General features: G+C 50.3%; 1 protein-coding gene across 2 annotated transcripts; it reads right to left on the reverse strand.

Annotated features, from left to right (window-relative positions):
- Positions 1-3,520: 3,520 nt before the first annotated feature.
- On the reverse strand, positions 3,521-17,413 carry SERPINA11 (serpin family A member 11). Of its 2 annotated transcripts, none has more exons than XM_045451953.1 (5): positions 17,282-17,413; positions 13,110-13,755; positions 7,816-8,089; positions 5,722-5,869; positions 3,521-3,869 (listed from the first exon to the last, which is right to left on the reverse strand). In XM_045451953.1, the coding sequence occupies exons 2-5, from the start codon at positions 13,750-13,752 to the stop codon at positions 3,666-3,668; spliced, it is 1,269 nt and encodes a 422-aa protein (XP_045307909.1). In that variant the 5' UTR covers positions 13,753-13,755; positions 17,282-17,413; the 3' UTR covers positions 3,521-3,665. The 2 variants fall into 2 exon arrangements, with proteins under 2 accessions (XP_045307909.1, XP_045307910.1); XM_045451954.1 differs by lacking the exon at positions 17,282-17,413 and adding an exon at positions 16,174-16,327.
- Positions 17,414-19,306: the final 1,893 nt, after the last annotated feature.

Raw genomic sequence — 19,306 nt, forward strand, 5'->3', positions numbered from 1 at the left:
CTCTTTGCGTTGGTCACCTATGCCGCATAACAAACCATCCGGGAGTTAGCTCAGGAACCTGCAGGCCAGCCAAGCGGTTCTGGCCCCGGGCCGAGCCGGGCTGACCTTGGCGCAGCTCAGCATAGACAGTCAGCTGGCGGGTCAGCTGGGCTACTGGTCTAGGTGGCCTCACAGTTTTGTAATAGGCTGGCTATCAACCTTGGTGTTGGTGGCCCCTGAACCAGATGTCTCCAACCCCTTAGCAGACCAACCTGGGTTCACTTACACAGCAGACACCGGGGGGCTGAGCTGGAGCCATCTCACAGTTTTCTCTTCTCTGAATCCTCTTTTTTTTTTTTTTTAATTTTTTTTTCAACGTTTATTTATTTTTGGGACAGAGAGAGACAGAGCATGAACGGGGGGGGGAGGGGCAGAGAGAGAGGGAGACACAGAATCAGAAACAGGCTCCAGGCTCTGAGCCATCAGCCCAGAGCCCGACGCGGGGCTCGAACTCACAGACCGCGAGATCGTGACCTGGCTGAAGTCGGACGCTTAACCGACTGCGCCACCCAGGCGCCCCTCTGAATCCTCTTTTAACCAAACTCACTGCTCCTGCCACCCCGGTGCCCTGGCTAGCCTTCCCTTCAACTTGATGAACTTTCTTTTCTTCTGACCCTCCCGTGAGTGTGGACCGTATATACCCTTCCCTGGGTGGCCTGATTTACAATAAAAATATAGGGCCCCCTGTTCAAATAACTTGAGTATTACATACACAACAACAAAAATTTTTTTAGTGGAAGTGTATCCCAAACACTGCCCGGGATATACTTATACTAAACGAGTATTTGTGGAAATTCAAGTTTATCTGGGTATCCTGTAGTTTTTCTGGCAACTCTCCCCTCCCACAACTCCTGAGCCCAGCCTCAGGAGAGAAGAGGGTGCACGGACGTGCTCCTAGGGTGCGTCTAGGACCCTCTGTAACCAGCAGGGGGGCGGGACTGGCCATTGACGATGGGGGAGTAGGTGTGGGATCAACATCTTTCTCTCTCACTGCTTCTTTCCATGTAAGTAGTGGGTGATAAAATGTAGGCTGAGGGTTGCCATGATCTGAGGGGTCCCAATTCATTTGAGAAAGATTTCACTCTCAAACGTGGCGTTAATGGAGGCACCGGCAGGGGTGCGTAAGAGTCAGTGTCGCCTCATTCGTTGCACTCTGTCTGGTACTGACGTGGGTGGACTTCTCAGCCCGGGGTGTCCTGCTGTTATTTGGACATTTAGGAGCCTGAACGTTGGGTAATATTTCAAGCTGGTGGCCCACAAGCTGCGTTCGGGACCTGGATCGGGAACTTTGCCCATGGGCGCAGACCCCGTGGGTTAAAATGTCAGTCGAAGGATGTGCTGTCATCTTTGGCTCTCCGTCCACCCAGGAGAAGGCTGGACTACCACACCTACTTTCTAACGACGTTGTGTGAGTCCAGGAGTAAGGGGGTCCAGGGCAGAGCCCTTCAAGCAGGCTTTGGTCACCCCTTCTTCTAACTCGGGGGGAGGGTTTTCTTGCTGACGTGGACAGCCAGGGCAGGACAGTGCCCCTGTCACACATTCACATGAGGCACTGGGGCAAACATTTGTCCTAGAAAGTAAGTCCTATGGGCTGGGCTTACTGTTTGCTCTGTTCACTGCTCTGTTCCCGGGCCTAACTACAGGTGCCTGGCACACAGCAAAGCGTTCAGTAGGGCTCTGAGGGAGCAGGGAGTACGTGTGTCCCAACAGCCCTGCGTGTAGCCAGGAAATAGTTGCCCACGCGCTTTAATAGAAGTACTTGTCCAGAGTCTATCTCCCCTGGGAGTCTGGGAGCCCCATGGCATGAGACCCATGTTCATCAGGTTCTCGACTTCACTCAGAATCTTCCAGAATGTCTGACCTGATATAAAATGGTCGATTCAGGAAGCTCTTCCTTTAACATCTCTGACTTGCGTGCCCCCAGGAAAATTAGTCACTTACTTCCACAGGAGCCAATTCCACAGTTGGAGAGGGTTTTGGCAGATCCTCAAGCGTTTGAAGGTAGCTAGTACTCAATGTCTAGTTCAAAGCAACAGAAAGATATGGCGTGTGTTAGATTGCCCAGGGCAGGGGGTGGGCTCTCTGGGATTCCTTCCTTTCTAATAAGAGAAGTCGTGTCCACAGGACCAATAGGCAGGGAGTGTAGGGTGGGGAGGTGCCGAGGGCCACAGGGGTCTGGCTGGGACAGGGGACTTGTGTGCTGGTGGTCTGTCAGAGGAGGGATATGGGCCAGGACAGGGCATGTGGTCGGGTGGACCCCGGTGCGGCATCTTCCCTGCCGGCCCCCACCCTGGTCTCACCACCCTGGGTCTTATCTACACTCAGCTCTCAGATGATTTTCGCAGTTACACTTTGTCCGCATCCACATCTGCTCGCTGGCCCACAGCTATTCCCCACCGTCTGCAGGACGAAGTCCACGCTTCTTATCTGGCATCTAAAGCCTCCAACCTTTGACGCCAAATACCTCTCCGGCATTACCTTCCACTGTCACCCTTCGTGAACTTTCTATTACTGCAAAACTGGGTCTCTCTCTCTCTCTATTTTTGATCAGAGCATACCCTTCCCTTCCTTTCTTCAGGGGCCCTTACCCATAGAGGGTCTCCACCCTCCCCCAGACTGTCTTACCTTCTTACCTTTTACTTGTGGTTTGCCTGGTTTTCAGGATCCAACTCAAGTCTGACCTTCTTAGGGTGTGGATGGGAGTCTTTCTTCCAATGACACTTGTTGTGATGACTCCTTCCTAGATGTGAACCACCTGCAGCTACCCTCTAGGTCTTGGTACCAACTTCACTATGGGGATGAGTATTGTCACATGCGTGGCACATACGTGCAGCCAGGTTGACATCCTTTGGGTTCCCCCAGTAGATTCAGACAGATGCCTCCTTGAGACTGGAGGGGCGCTTGTGGCGGTGGAGGGAGCCTCCAACCGTTAAAGGTGCTCCATTGCAACTGGTTATGGCTCCCCAGTGCATCCCACAGACCACGTTTGTGCCCACCCGGCCATGTTGACCCTCGCACTTTCTTTCATCTTGCCCTTGGGCGTTTGACCTCCCATGCTGCATTGGCCCATTATCGCACTGGCCATCCCCACCCCGCCCCCCTTCTTTTCACAGAGCGTGATTTGGAGCCCCTGCCCTGGCCCCAATCTCCTCTGAAAGTGATCTCGTCCCTGACACCGGGGCCCTGCCATTTCAGGACGGCCTCACTTGGCGGTAGAGCCGAGGTCAGCCACCGTGAAGGGAGAAAGCTCCTCATTCCTCCTGATGTCCTTTGTGCCTTTTCCTGGGACCCTCAGGAAAGACCCGCTGTGATGGAAGGGGTGGTGGGCATCTCCCATGGTGGGGGGGGTGGGTACCGCGTGAGCCATTTTCATTTTTGACCATCCAATCACGGTCTATCCTGGCTTCCATGAGATCGTAGGACATACGGCTCAAGGCTGCTCTGCACGCTGACCTTCCCTTGTAAACATTGCACCTCAATGTTCACAAAACCCAAGGTCGACTTTATTGGGATCTTTGCACACTGAGCAACCGCTCCTCATGGCAGCCCACGGTGCAGGCTGCCCATCTGCCGGCCTTCCTGATTGTTCCGGGGCGGACAAACCGCCACCCGGCCTCCCACTACGGTCACCCTGCAGCCGGGTTGACGACTTTCCCCAGGAAGAGCAAACTCTGAGTGGTCACCTCCCAAAAGAGCACCAGGAAAGGCCTGTTGAAACGTGCCTGTGGGGCCCAAGTTGTGTTCAGAGCCTGAGGCTGAGAGAGCAGGCCCGAGGCAGCCGCTGCCCTGGTTCCCCACACGTTCATGTCCACTGCCGCCTTGTGTGACACCTGGAGGGGGAGAAAGGGACAAGGACAGCATCAGCCCCGGGCGCTTTCAGGGGACAGATCCCACCTGGTGTGGTTCTAGGGAGATGGAGTAGAGTCACCCCCTCAGGCGCCTTCCAAGGAGGCAACTGCAGCCTTCGTTTTTCTTGCTTCTTCCCTCTTCCACATCCCGGGGGCTGGCCTTGATGGTGCTGTTTGCTCTCTGGCAGAAGACAGATGGGCTTGAGCCGGGCCGAGCATGAACCTGGCTGCAAAACTCCCAACGGCAAGTTCTGGGAGCATGACAGAAGCATCTGGGCACAGGCGACACGGGCTGAGGGCCATTTTCTGCTCCGAGCTGCACGCACATTCTCTAAGCCTCGGTCGCCTCTTCTCTATAACGACCTGCTCAGCCTAAATCACTGGTTTTTAACATGAGCTCTGGGAACTGGGTTGTCTGATGTGCCAAACCTTCTATCCTCCTCTGTGAGAAGAATTTTTTTTTTTTTTTTTTTTTTTTTTAACCCTCATTGTCACACAATTTCTTCGGAAGAAAGGATTCTGAGGCTTTAAAAAAAAAGTTGAAAAATTTTGGCCTTGACAATCCCTTTCACTTCTAAAAAGTTCTACGAAGGGATACACTGAGAAATAATTCTTTAAAAAGCCAAGTTATTTCTTTTCCTTCTTGTTCACACACATGCACGTACACACTCCCGTGCGCACACACACTCCCGTGCACACACTCCCTAGTGCCTTGTTTTACATTCCTGATCTCAGCTGATCTTTCCCAAGCAAAAGACAGAATGCTTTCCTTATGAGGTTTGTAGCAAAGGGTGCCTGGGTGTCGTTAAGCCTCTGACTTCAGCTCGGGTCATAATCTCATGGTTCGTGAGTTTGAGTCCCACATCAGGTGAGCACGGCCCAGCTTTGGGTGAGCTCGAGCCCTGCTTTGTGTGAACCCTGCTTCTCTCTCTCCCTCTGCCCTGCCTGGGATTCTCTCTTTCTCTGCCCCTCACTCACTTCTGTCTTTTCTCTCTCTCTCAAGAAAAAAAAATTATAACGAAGACTCAAGCGACAATTAATGACTCTCTCCTAAAACATAAAAGATAGAGCAGGGGAGGAAAATTGCATGGCTATTCCCAGTGGTTAACTCTCTCTTCCTATTAGAGAGTCATGGATCCCCACCCACGCCTTGTGACTACCAATGGCCTCCTTCTGGAAGAGAACACAGACCCACCCCACTGATGGCCATCTTGACTACGGGACTTGCTTTGGCCAGCAGCACGTGAGGGGCCTTGACATAGGCCACAGTGAAGAGAAACGCGGAGAGCGATCACACAGGTTCTCCTGCTTTTTTCCCATCACCGGGGGAATGGCATGTCCCATATAGGGACTTCTCCTTTCTCCTGCATCCTGGAAGGGAGACGCAGTGTGAAGTAAGTCCACAGGCCTGTGGTAGTAACATACCTCTGACATGTACCGTAGACAGGAAATAAGCCACTGTCACCATAATGCACTGAGATTTGGGGCTTACGGGTCCCTGCAGCAAGGCCGATGGATACATTTTTGTATTCATGCCCCACTACTCTCTCTAACTATAACAAAGACAGATGGAGTTTCAATGCCTGCCCTTGGGGAAGTATGGGGAATGAAGGCAAAGCTTCATGTGGATGACCCCTAGTGCGTGTCTCTTCAGGACTCCGTGTCCCTGCTCCGAAGGATAGAGAGGAGAGGTGGAAAGAGCGCTGCCCCTGAAAATAAGCCTCGTAGATTGCGATCAAGACCCAGAATGGGAAAAGAAAAGGGACACTTGACTTTCAAACGCACACTTGAAAGGAGAAAAGACTGTCCCCTCCATCCACGTTTGCCACCTTACCCGGGAGACGGTTTTGTTGAGCTGCTCAGTGATTCCTGATAAGTCAGCTTCTAGGTTGAAGATGTTGGTGAGACCAATGTGGGGAAGTATTTCTTCAAGGTGGTATGTTCCCGAAATGGAAAACCTTGGCAGATGTAAATCCAACAGGCTGGAGGGAGAATCAGACAGAGGGGTGGTGTGGTCTCATTAACTGTGCTGCTCCCGCCCGGTCTGTAGGCCGTCCCCAGCTTTGGGAGGGAGAAGCGTTTCCCAGGGTGAGGCGGAGCCGGTCCTACCACAATATTCCCCGCTGTGCGAGAACATTCCACCCCCCCACCCCCCTGCGGCTCCCTCCTCTTCGGACCTTTCCAGACCTCTTGTGACCTCCTCAGCCCTCCTGTGTTTGGATCTGAGAAGACTCCCAGCATGGTCATGTGTCCTCATCTCGGGCACATTTTTGGAGGACTTTCTACATTGGGCAAGGGATTTCACAAGGCTTAAGTGATCAAATGCAAATAACAGCCATGCAAGGTAAATACTGCCAACATTCTCCCGCCTCCGTATCCAATTAATCATCAGGTTCTGCTGGCCCCGCTTCAGAACTGAATCCTGAATCCGTCTGCTGGCAACCCCCTAATACAAGCCGCTGTCAGCTCCTCCTGTCTGGGCCTCGGGCCATCATGAGGATCTTACGACCGAAAGCGTGTGTAGAATGTGGGCCAATCTCTGCCCTACAACTGGCCTTTGCCATCAGATCAGCACCCTGCCCGTGGTAAAGTCACAAGTCTCCTTTGACACTAAGTCTGTCCTTCCATTCTTGGGATGCTTCTTCTCGATTATTGCTTGACTGTTGCCAGAGCAGGGCACCTGCAAGCTGGGCTAGGTAAGAACCGGCTTGGAAACCTTTGCTTCTGATGAATTCAGACCCTAAAGCTGCTGATCACGTACCTACCAAGTGATGGTGTATTAGAACTTCAAGTCGGCCATCAGGAGTTTTGGTATATGCACCCTCCCCCCACACCAGGGTGGGCTCCGTGACTGCTCCGGCCAAAAGAATATGACAGAAGAGACACTTTGGAGCCCAGATCTTAAAAGAGCAGGAATTTTCGCTGCCTGTCTTTTGGAACACCCCTTCCCGGAGACCTGAGCTGCCATATAACAACATCAGCTGCACCAAGCTGCCGTGCAGGAACCCAAGCTAGTCTCCTGGAGATGCTGCACGGAGAGAGAGACACCTGTTCAGCCCTTATCTGAGGAGTCAGCTAGCCCAGGAGACACCTGAGGCTTCACTGCTCTAGCCCCAGCCAGCATCTGACTCTAGTGCAGGAAAGCCCCAAGTGAGAACCACTCGGCCGAGCCCAGTCCACCCACCGAATTGAGAGAGAACAGATACTCTCTTTCCTTTTCTAAGTTCGTCTATTTTGAGAGACAGAGAGTGAGGGTGGGGGGAGGGACAGAGAGAGAGGAAAGCAGAATCCCTCACTCCTGTTTATTCAGCATTACACCACCCAGGAGGGGCACTAGCGAATTGGGCACCTAAATAAAACCTACACTGTTCATGGAGATTCTCGCAACTGTGTCACCGGTAGTGGTATCCCTTTCTTCTACGTTTTGGTCAAATGAATTTTTAAGTAAACTAAAAAAAGTAGGAGCTCTTTTGAGAAATATACACTGTTCCGTGGGAGTCATAAGTATTGTTAATAATTGTCCTTCATCTGATTTTTTTTGCCTACACTTCGCTACATTCTGGTGGTCAATCATTCGGGGAAAAGGGAGAAACCAGAGGAAGGATAGTTGGCCAGAGAAACCCTCGGGAAGGGATACGAATGATGCATGCCTGCTGAGCACTTATCATGACCAGTCTCAGGACTTTATATGTATTAACTTGATCAATCTTCCAGGCAACCCAATGGGGGCAGTTATTATGACCTCATTTTACATTTGAGGCGATTGGAGACCCAAAAGGCAAGAAAATTGGCCCAAACCCACATAGGTTAGTTGACGGGCAGAATAATGAGCCAAACCTAAGGGTTGGGCTTTTGCAGTTGGCATTGATCCAGGCCGGCCTGGATTCTTGAATCAAGTCTGCCGGGGTCCTTCTGCTCTGACACTTACCTGGGCAGAAGCCATCGATCCCATTTTCTCAGGGTCTCTGGCTCCAGAGCTGCCTCCACCTGCTCCATTTTCCCTGGGTCGGGGAGGATCAGCAGGGCCAGGGCGTTTCCACTGTATTCTATCTGCAGGACCGTGCAAGCCATTTCCTGGTCATAGAGGAATCTGTGCATTTCCTTCTGGTGCATCATGGGGATGCGGACGGAGGTCCGCTCGTCCACAAAGAAGCTTTCTTGCTTCTGGGTCTGGTAGCGATCGAAAGGATGCTTCCACTTAGCTTAGGACACAAAATCCACAAAACTATGAGAACACACTCCAAGAGAGCAACTGTGGGCAGACACGTACTAAGCTGCACTGGTTTGGTGATTTCCTCTTGGGGTGTATATAAATATAAGGCAGAGAAGTGGCGTGGATACGGAATCAGGGGGCCAGAATTTAGGGCCGGCTCAGCCGCCAGAGTCAGCCCCCCAGCACTTAAACTCCGATGGTCTACGATTTTGTTCCATTTCAGAGCAATGTAACTTTCAAGAAGCTAAAATGTTCTTCTACCTTCCATGTGCAAGGCATTATCTCTTTACATCTGCATGAACATTAATATTAAACAAGTATTAGGAGCTCCATGTCAGCAACGAGAAGCCGAGTCCCTGGGAATTTATAGAAGCATACCCAATTTGCAGAGCCATTAGGTGGTAGAACAGGGACTAGAGCTTGACCGGCTCCACAGTTCATGTTCTTCGCAAACACTGACTTGACCCTTCACTGCCACGCTAAACAATCTCCTACAGAGAAGGTGAAGAGCCCCCCCCCCCCCCCCCCGCCCCGCCACCTCTGAACTTCCTAATACTCAGGTTGAAAAAGGAGAAAGATTTCAGTTAATAAAATGTTACGTATCATGCCAAAAAGTTCATTAAGACACAAGAAATGTGGCATCTGTGGGTCACAGCCTTGTCCACGTGTGCAGTATCCTCTCTTTCTCCTACGGTCTCCACGCACCACAGCCTCCGGACTTGGCCTCCTGAGAGCCCTGGTCTTGGTGATGGGAAGCTGGCTCATCCTGTCCCTCTTGCCCACATCCCATCAGTGGCCAAGTATTGCCGATTCCACCTCCAAGGCTGCAACTTTATCCAAAGCGGCCACCTTCCTTACTTTGGAGCCCTTCGAGAACCTCCTGACTAGTCTCTGTTCTCCCACCCTTCCTCTCCTCCAAACCATTTTCCAGATTGTAGCCAGACTGATCGTTTTAAAACAGATGTGATCATGCCACGCCACTGCTTCAAACTTCTTGGTAATTCTGGTGTCCTACAGGTAAATCCTAGAATTCTCCGGATGGTTCCTGCTTATCCTTTTATCGCAACTCTTGGTACTGTCCCCCAGGCACTCCGCTCTTGTGTTCTGTGTTCTAGTCCAACTAAATTCATTTCAGTTCCTTGAAAGTGCCACAGTTGTTTCTTTTCCTTGGACCTCTGCACGCACTGGGCTTTCAACCTGAACCCTCTTTTCCCCGCCTCTCTTACGGCCTCTTGGCTTGAGTAAATCCAACTCACTCTTCATGTCTCAGCTTAGATGCCTTCTCTTCCAGGAAGCCTTCCCTCACTCCCCAAGTCTGGAAAGTTGTATCTTTCGAGAGCTCCATGGCACCCATGCCGACTCAAGCAGAACTTACTGTCCCATTGAGTTGCAATTGCCTTTTTACTCATTTGCAGCTCTCCTGGGACTATGAGCTACATAAGGGTAGGAAAACTCTATCTTATTCATAGAGTTCCCCAAGACACTAACAAAGTCCCTGAAACGTGGTACTTGATGTATATTTAATTAATTAATTAATTTATCTATTTATTTTTAAATTTACATCCAAGTTAGCATATAGTGCAATGATGATTTCAGGAGTAGGTTCCTGAGATTCATCGCCTATGTGTCATACCCAGTGTTCACCCCACCAAGTGTCTTCCTTAATGCTCCTCGCCTGTTGAGCCCATCCCCCACCTACAACCCCTCCAGCAGCCCTCAGTTTGTTCCCTGTATTTAAACGTGAGAGTCTGCTGTGTTTTGCCCCCCTTGTTTTTATACTATTTTTATAGTGTTTTTATAATATTTTTGCTTCTCTTCCTTGTGTTCATCTGTTTTGTATCCTAAATTCCACATGAGAGTGAAGTCATACGGTATTTGTCTTTCTCTGACTAATTTTGATGTATATTTGAAAACAAACTAATGAATACCGTTCCCAGAGGCCTCAAAAACGAGACCTAAGTTCGACTTGAAATCATTCACTCGGCAAACATTTTAAACATACTTGACCTCTCTTTCCCTTTGACTAGGCGGCTGAGTGGTTTGGGGGCTGTGGCCTTGTGGCAGATGCAGAGAGGCAGAGCTTTGTGAAGACCTTGACGGGCAGGCCCATCACCATCACGGTCGAGTCCAGTGACACCCCTGAGAATGTCAAAGCCAAAACTCCAAGACAAGGGGGGCATCTAATTTTTGCGGGCAAACAGCTGGAGGATGGCCGTCCTCTCTCAGGCTACGATGTCCAGGAAGAGTCACCCTGTGCTCGCTGTGTCACCTGGGAGGTGGCATCGCTGGGCCTTCCCACCGCCAGCCGGCCCAGGAATGGGACTATGACAAGGTCATCTGCTGCAAGTGCCGGTCTCACCTGGGTCCCCATGCTGTCACCTGCCACAAGCACTGTTCCCCAAGAAGAAACTCAAGTAAGTCCCCTCCCCCAGCTCTTCCTTTGTCTGCTCTAATGGAAAAATAAATAAATAAATAAATAAACAGCTGAGTTCAACAATAAGACTCAAATCTTTCAGATACAAGGCAGGAATGTGTGTCTCTGATTTGGGAGTCATGTGGCTCAGGGGTTATCAGAATCAGATACAGCCCTTCACGGGTGGTGCTTAATGTCTTCTCAGGGGAAATAAATAAAATTCAGGACCACGCTTGGGACCAATCTCTCTGTAAATAGTCAAAAGCTATGAAAGGCAATCCCTTCCCTGTCCGGGAAGACTGGATTGCAAAACTCTGTCAAGCAGCCCAGGGATGAGGTAGGATAGGTCACCGCATTCCCAGGCTGGGGGTAGATGGGAGGAGTCACCTGCTCTGGGTTCTCTGTTGTTATTACTCATTCGGTGCAGGGACTCCCCAACCTAGAAATTAAAATAGAACCAGGGAAACCAGAGGCAAATGTGAAATTGTCTCCCAGAGACCTTGCCACAACAGGCCGTAAGAAACTCACAAAAAGATAATTTCCACTGAAGATGAGCTCAAAGCTGCAAATCTCAATCCTCTCCTGAAAGAGAAGCAGTTGGGGTAACGAACCCAAGAATTCACAGCTCGAGATCTCCAGATAATGGAATAATCCGAAAGACATTTTGAAAAGTGTGTTAAAAAAACGGAAGGACTAAAATTCATCAGATGGGCCACTGGGACAAAACAATAGGTCTTGAAAAACTAAGACCTCGAGGCGAAAATACAGTCAGTGAGACCGAGAACTCAGTGGATGGGTTTGAAGTAATAAGCAGCATGGCTTTTGAGGTAATTAGTAAAAGGGAAATTGGGCGGAAGGAATCAGCTAGATGGCAGCATGGAGAGACAGAGACGTTTTCTGGGGCGGGGGTGGGGTGGGGTGGGGCAGGAGTTATAAAAGATGAGCTTGAGGTGTCGTGCCAGAAAGCAAGGAAGTGCTCCAGAAAGGAAGGAAAATCAGCAATGGTGGGGGCCTATCAAGGAACCAACTGAAAAGTTCTCCTGATGATCAGTGCCAGAAAATTTTAAGCAACAAAACTAAGTATTAGTCGATTACAACCCAGAATATGAAATGAATACCCTTGAGTCCATAATGATGTACGCAAATGATTGAATAAATAAATGTGAGAGAAGAGAAAAATCTCCCATACCGAAGAATTCCAAATAATTGAGGTAGGTCCTCCTTTCTCAAGGAGAGGGAACATAACTTCCCACTCCCGAAGTGTGGGATGGGCACGGTGACTTCCTCCAAAGAGCACAGTCTGGCAATTCGGAAAAGGGTAACTTTACAACAGAGAAATATGACGGGTGTGACCTTAGCCGGATGGTCCAAGTCAACATCAACAGCGGTAAGTCACGCCGAGAGTACGTATCCTTGGCGTGATGTGATAAGAATGGCCCTTCCCCTGTGTGGCCCTCCTCTCCACGTTCCGTTACCCCAGTTTTAATCACGAGAAAAACAAGCAAGTCCCAACTTACAGACATGCTACCAAGTACCTCGCCGGCACTGTTCGAAACTGGCAAGGTCATTACAAGCAAGGAAAGTCTGAGAAACCGTCACAGTCCAGAGGAGCCCCCAATGACGTGACGATCCAGCGTAACGTGGATCCCGGAAGAGACACAAACACCAGGTAAAAACAAACAACATCGGAATGGACCTGAGTTTAAAACAATGGAGGAGCTCACTTTCCTAGTATCACAATCGAGATACATGCTACTAAGTCAGGAAATAACCCGAGTAAAAGAAATGAGCCCTACAGGGAGCAAGTGTTCACACGGCAGTCACAATGGACTAATAAGCTGTTCACACAAATTAAGATGTGGTGAGGGGACTAAAACATAAGCCTGAGGTAATATGTACAGTATGATACAATTCTGGTAAAATTTAGAACACATAGGACAGTGGTTGCCTCTGGGAGGAAACGGGACCAGGCAAGGGTGCAAAAGGAAGTGAACTCTACCTGCAACATTGCATTAAAAAAAAAAATAAAATAAAAATCTGAAGCCAACGGTAAAATGTAAACATTCATTCTTGGCGGGGGAGTATATGGTGGTTTTAATATGCTATACACTTTTCTATGCTCGGGAGCGCCTGGGTGGCTCAGTCGGTTGAACAGCTGACTTCGGCTCGGGTCAGGATCTCGCGGTTCATGGCATCGAGCCTCGCACCGGACTCTGTGCTGACAGCTCAGAGCCCGGAGCCTGCTTCGCATTCTGTGTCTCCCTCTCTCTCTCTGCTCCTCCCCCTCTCGCACTCTGTCTCTCGCTCTCTCTCAGAAATAAACATTAAAAAAATTTGTCTATGCTCAAGATAGACAGTCCTATAAAAACTAAAATTTTTCTAAAAAAGGAGTTATTCCTAGGAGAGTATGATAGGGGGTATAACAAAAAATAAGTAAAAACTGAACAGAAGGAAATGGCAAGAGCAAACAAATGTCGATAAGTCAAGAAGTAGTCCTCTAGGACGCTTTAAATATTTGGAGCCGCTGCAGGACTTCGACACAGGTGCCTTTCAGGGGCAAGGAGGCGGAAGGGATTCGGCCCGAGCCAGCCCTCACCTTTGAAGAAGATGTAATTCAGGACAACCATGAGCGTGTCTCGCGTGAACTCCTGGAGGCAGTCCGCCACCTGCCCGTACGTCTGTTTTCTCACGTACTCGTTAATCTGCCTCCTGGTCGTGGCGGAATCTGTGAAGTTGGCAGCAAAAGCAAACGCTCCGTACAGCTCCCGGACGGTGTCCAAAAAGTGCTGCCGAGGCTTTAGCTGCTTGTCCAGAAACAAGGAGTTGCCTACTTTCAGTTCAAGTTTGGGGCTGGGCAGGTCAAGGGTGTGGATGAGGCTCTGGAAACCCCGGTGGATGTCCGCTTCCGAGATCTCCGTGAGGTTGAAGCCAAGGCCCTCCAGGATCTGAGTCGGGGTGTCAGCCTGGGCCCCCAGAGAGAGCAGGGCCAGGGTGGTAGAGATGCTCACCGGGGAGAAGAAGATGTTGCCCGAGGTTTCTGCGGCCAGCTGCTTGTACAAGCGCAAGGCAAAGTTGGTGATGGTCGGTGTGATTTTGTGGTAGGCGGGGGCTGGTGCGGACAGCTGATCGCTGGGGGCTGGAGGCGCCCCCAGACTCTTATCTCCACCGGCAGGAAAGGGCCGACAATGGACAGAGGGCAGGATCGCTGCTCCCAGCAGCCACAGCCAAGCTGGACCCATCCTCTGAAAACAAGACAGTGAACACGCCATTCTACCGCATCCGGAACCTCAGGGTCCCCGTTGCTCACCCAGTGAGCCTCACGCCCAAGCTGTACCCCCACAGGTGTCATGAGGGGCCCTGCAGAGGACGAGGTGGGAGGTGAGCCGGCGGGGCTCTGTCGCTTTCCCCCAAGTCTGAAGAGCTGCCCTAAATCTGCTTGACTATTAATACGTCTACGAGGTTTTGTTGACAAAAGGACTTGGGCTATAAAAAGAAACTTCCCTGGTTTATTCTCTCTTCCTCTCTCCCCCCACCTCCGACCTCCCTCCCCCTCCCTCCTCCTTCCTTCCTATTTCCTTTCTTTTTCTTCTTTCAAGTATTTCTTTGAATCACTCATCACCTTTCAAGGATTGGTGTGACTACGGAGCAGATGTTCAGGACACTGTGACAGTGAGGGACGCTGGGCCTTGCTAGCACCGAGGTGTGGCCACATCAACTTCCACCCTTGCCCGTTGGAAGGGAGAGGATGATGGGAGCCACTCCTGGGTCAGGTCCCCAAGGAAAGGGGAGTGTTCGCCAGTGTTTGGGGTTTTCATTAGCCGGGGTGCTCATGTGGTGGTGAGTCACGGGGGCCTGGTGGATGCGGGCCACCCACGAGGGGTGGCAAAGCCACACGATGGACAGAGCCCGGGAGCACAGACCGACTCTGTCTCCATCAGACTTGCTGTCTGAAGCAGCAGCTGTCACATACAGCCTTTGTCACATGCAGCGGCTGTATCTTAATTGAAGCAGAAGGTTAGGGAAGATGCCTATTGACCTGTGTTGAATTGTGCACCCCCAAATTCATAGCTTGAAGCTCTACTCCCCAGTGTCTCAGAATGCGATCTTGTTTGGCAATGGGGTAGTTGAGGTATAATTAGTTAAGATGAAGTCATTAGATGGGCCCTGATCTAATATGACTGGTGTCCTTCTACAAAGGGGACACTTGGGCACAGACTTGCACACAGGGAGACGGCTCTGTGGAGACAAAGGCAGAGATCGGGGTGATGCTCCTACAGCCGAGGATGCCAGAGGTGGCCAGCAAACCCCCAGCAGCTCAGGGAGGAGCCTGGAGCGGGTTCTCCCTCCCAGCCTCGGAAGGAAGTGGTCTACTGTGGACACCTTGATCTTGGACTTCCAGCCGCCATGACGGTGGGGCCATACCTGTCTGTCATTGAGACCCCTCGGGGTGTGGTGCTTTGTGGCAACAGCCCTAGGAAATGAATACTGTCTCTCTTATACTTCAGGTTATAGAATGTGCCAGAGAAGCCTTCGAGCTACTTCCAGGGAGGCAAAGTGGTGCAGGGGCAGGAGACTCCTTCCTCAGGGGGTGGAACGGAGCTCCAGCTCGAGGTGACGCTGCAGCATAGACGTGGCTGATCTCTGCTCATTCTGACTCTAGTCTAGTGCCCTTTCAGGGTCTCCACGCACACACCGCACATCTTCACAGCCCACACGCTGCCACATGGCCACTTGGAGCCCTCCCCCTCTCCCCCCCGGACCTCGATGTCCTCAGTAAGGACAGTGTCGTCCCCCTGCTCCCTTCAGAACTGACCCTTCCGCTGACCACACGATTCTTGGTGCTCCTCTGTCTTGATAACATTTGCGTCTTTTTAAAAAAAAAATGTTTTAAATTTATTTTTGAGGGGGGGAGGGGCAGAGAGAGAGAGGGAAACACAGAATCTGAAGGAGGCTCCAGGCTCCGAGCCGGCAGCACAGAGCCCGACGCGGGGCTCGAACCCACGAACGGTGAGGTCGCGACCTGAGCCGCAGTCTGACGCTCAACCGACTGAGTCTCCCAGGCGCCCCACATTTGTGTCTTAATCGGCACCGTTTGCGCAAACCAATGTTTTCTGGATCCCTTACAGATGCCACGGCGGTGTGGGAGAGATCGTATTTTTAGACGGTTTATAGCACTCGGGGCCCTCAATGCCCCAAAGGCCGGTTGTTGGGAGGGACCAGTACAGCCTGATTATCAGTTATGTTGAAACTTTGCTGGACAAAGTACTGTGGGCGATTTCCCAAGGCCGTGACCTCCCTCCCTCCCACAAAGCTCTGGTGGGCTCCCTTAACGTCGGCTTCCATTCACCCTGGGAAGTCAAACAATTTAAAGATCAGTTTGCTCCTGGAGAAAATCAGGAATACAGCTGCCGTAGGGCACCTGGGTGGCTCAGTCAGCAAGCGGCCGACGTCAGCTCAGGTCACGATCTGTCGGCTTGTGAGTTTGAGTCCCACATTGGGTTCTGTGCTTCGCTTCTGATCCTCTGTCCCCCTCTCTCTGCCCCTCCCCCACTAGCACGCTTTCTCCTTCTCTCTCAAAAATAAATAGACATTAAAAAAAAAAAAAAAAGAAATACAGCTGTAATAAAACTGGTTGGTTCTTTTTATCCCGCTGAACTCACCGTTTTCTACCCTTCTGCACCCCAAGGATCGCCAGACTTGCAGAAGGTTCTATTTCCCCAAGAGGATGAAAAGTCGGAGGGCTTGGGGTTGAATTAAGGCTCTGCAGTATCTCACTGTGGGATCTGTGGATCCCACTGTGGGAAGGAAAACTCTCTGACCGGCAGTGTCCGCATTTGCAAAATGCAAAGGACAATGCCCACCTTTCGGGGGGCGGAGTCACTTAAGGATTACAGGGCATACCGTGTGTGAAACACCCGACAGGTAGGAAGCGTGCAATTGAATTGTCACTGCTTTCTACAGAAGCTGGGTGTAATTATACCTATTTCTTTATTTCTCTTCCAGAAAGATCCCAGGGGAAAACTAAGAACTCCAGTAATTAATGATAATATTCCCACTTATTGTTTATTTTGTGTGGGGATATTTTATCTGGTGTATCACAGCCTCCTCCCAGCCAGGTGTATTCTCAAATGCAGGGGGATCCGCTATTTTTTTGGATTGTCTCAGAGACTGGAGAAGGGCGTGCTATTGGAGTTGGGTGGGAGAGAAAGCTCTCGAAATGCCAGAACAGTCACAGGCAGTGGAGAGTGGCCGGCCTAAGTGCCAGCGGTGCGAAAGGTACTTCGCGCGTGTCACTAGATTGAATCCGTATGAGAGCCTTAAGACACAGGTATTGGTGCCTTCTTGTGCCTATGGGGACACTGGACGCAGGCTCAAGATAGGCACCTGTTAAGTGGCTGGAGGGTGGTTCGGATCCCAGACAAGGGCTCTGAAGCTCCAGCCTTTTGCTACCACCGAGTCTCTAGTAAATTTGCTGCAGCAACGTTGTCGTCTTGCTTTGGGTTGTGTTACTCTGCTTTCTTGTCTCTCCCAGGTATACCGGGAGTTCCTCTCTCAAAATTTCTGATGACCAAGCTTTCCATAAAAGGTCACTTGAAACCTGGAGTTCCGACTTAAAGCTCAGAAGCAGTACATCATCGTATTTTTCCTTTAGGGGCCTCATTTCTCCTCTCCCTGCTGCCAAAGCCAGAGGAGGGGGAGGGAGGGACAGAGAGGGACAGGGAGGGAGAGAGAGGGGCAGAGCTGCCCCCGCATAAGCCAGGTACTCACAGCAAAGCTCCCTGGGCTGGGGGCCCCGGGTCGTCAGCACCGCGTGGCTTCCTACCCACAGGAAATGGTGTCGGAGGGTCACAGCGTCCTGGTCAATATTTGCCAGGTCCATTCCTGGAACAGTGCAAAGACTGTGCGCGGCGAACAGGAAGGGACCTTTTTTTTTTTTTGAAGGCTCTGTCCTGCCTGCCTGCCCTACAAACAGTGAGTCATGATTCCGGACCCAACTCCCCTTGAGGATATCCCGATACCGGTGATGACGGCAGGGGTCGCAATGCGGTTGCTGCTGAACCATCATGGGTGTTTTGTGGGTTCCGGACAGCGTACTTTCCAGATCACCCTCACGATAAGAATACGAGACGCTAACGCCTCCTGTTGGGGTCATCATTTCACCACATGCGTAAACCCGACCATCATGCTGCACCCCTTGAACACACACAGCGACGTACATGGGTTATTTCTCAATAAAACTGGACAGAAAAAGAATGGGAGAGAGGCACAATCATCCCTACCTAACAGATGGGGACACTGAGGTTCCGTGAGGTTAAATTACTTGCTCGTGAAGTGGGTGGTGAGGCTCCAGTATCTTATTGGTTCTTACTATTCTAATCCTTTACTGACACTGAAAAATTTATTTTTTAGAAAGAGGGTAGGCACAGGGGAGGGGCGGAGGGAGAGGGAGAGAGAGAATCCCAAGCAGGCTTCTTGGCCAACACAGAGCCAGACACGGGGTTCAATGTCATGAACTATGAGATCGTGACCTGAGCTAAAATCAAGAGTTGGACACCTAACTGACTGAGCCACCCAGGCATCCCTTTACTGATGCTTTAAATAAATATTGTCCATATGTAGAAAAAGAAAAAGATAGAAGGAAATTGGAAAACGGAGCAAAATCTTCTCTCCTGCTATTTTGAATCCCCATAAAAGGTACCACTGAGTCTTGTTCACCATGAACCATCCCAGATCTAGAACGAAGCCTGGAACTAAATGAGTATTTCGTGTGAGTGAAATTTTGGTGATGGCAAGTCACCTTGGGGTGACTTTTATGTTCTTCTTTGTAAATTTTTGCATTCATCTAATTTCTCACAAAGAGCGAGTATCTTATTTATACAAACCCCCACCCACAATAAAAGGTTAGAGTAGAATTATATTATATGCATAAAGCAAAATAAAAGCACGTCCGGGTTGGCACAATGGCCCCAATCAAAAGGCACTCTTTTTTTTTAATTTTATTTTTTAATTTTTAAAATTTACATCCAAATTAGTTAGCATCTAGTGCAAAATGATTTCAGGAGTAGATTCCTTAGTGCCCCTTCCCCATTTAGCCCATCCCCCCTCCCACAACCCCTCCAGCCACCCTGTTTGTTCTCCATATTTAAGAGTCTGTTATGTTTTATCCCCCTCCCTGTTTTTATATTATTTTTGTTTCCCTTCCCTCATGTTCATCGGTTTTGTCTCTTAAAGTCCTCATATGAGTGAAGTCGTATGATTTTTGTCTTTCTCTGACTAATTTCACTTAGCATAATACCCTCCGGTTCCATCCACGTAGTTGCGAATGGCAAGACTTCATTCTTTCTGATTGCTGAGTAATACTCCATTGTATATAGATACCACGTTTTCTTTATGCATTCATCCATCGAGGGACATTTGGGCTTTGGCTATTGTTGATAGTGTTGCTATAAACTTGGGGGTGCAGTGTCCCTTCAAAACAGCACACCTGTATCCCGTGGATAAATGCCTAGTAGTGCAATTGCTGGGTCGTGGGGTAGTTCTGTTTTTAGTTTTTGAGGACCCTCCATACTGTTTTCCAGAGTGGCTGCACCAGCTTGCATTCCCACAACAGGCACTTTAAAACACAAAGGCCCCCGAGAGACTGAATCTGCTTCTTTGTAGGGGCGGGGGGGGGGGGAACTGGAGGCACCTCTGTCCTGTCCTGTGTGTGTCGCACAAGAAAGCCCTGGGAGGAAAGCTGTAGGTGCCCAAGGTAGGACTCGGTGAGTGTGCGCTGTTGAGATGAAGGTCAAG

Source organism: Leopardus geoffroyi, chromosome B3, assembly GCF_018350155.1.
Source record: "Leopardus geoffroyi isolate Oge1 chromosome B3, O.geoffroyi_Oge1_pat1.0, whole genome shotgun sequence".
NCBI lineage: Eukaryota > Metazoa > Chordata > Mammalia > Carnivora > Felidae > Leopardus > Leopardus geoffroyi.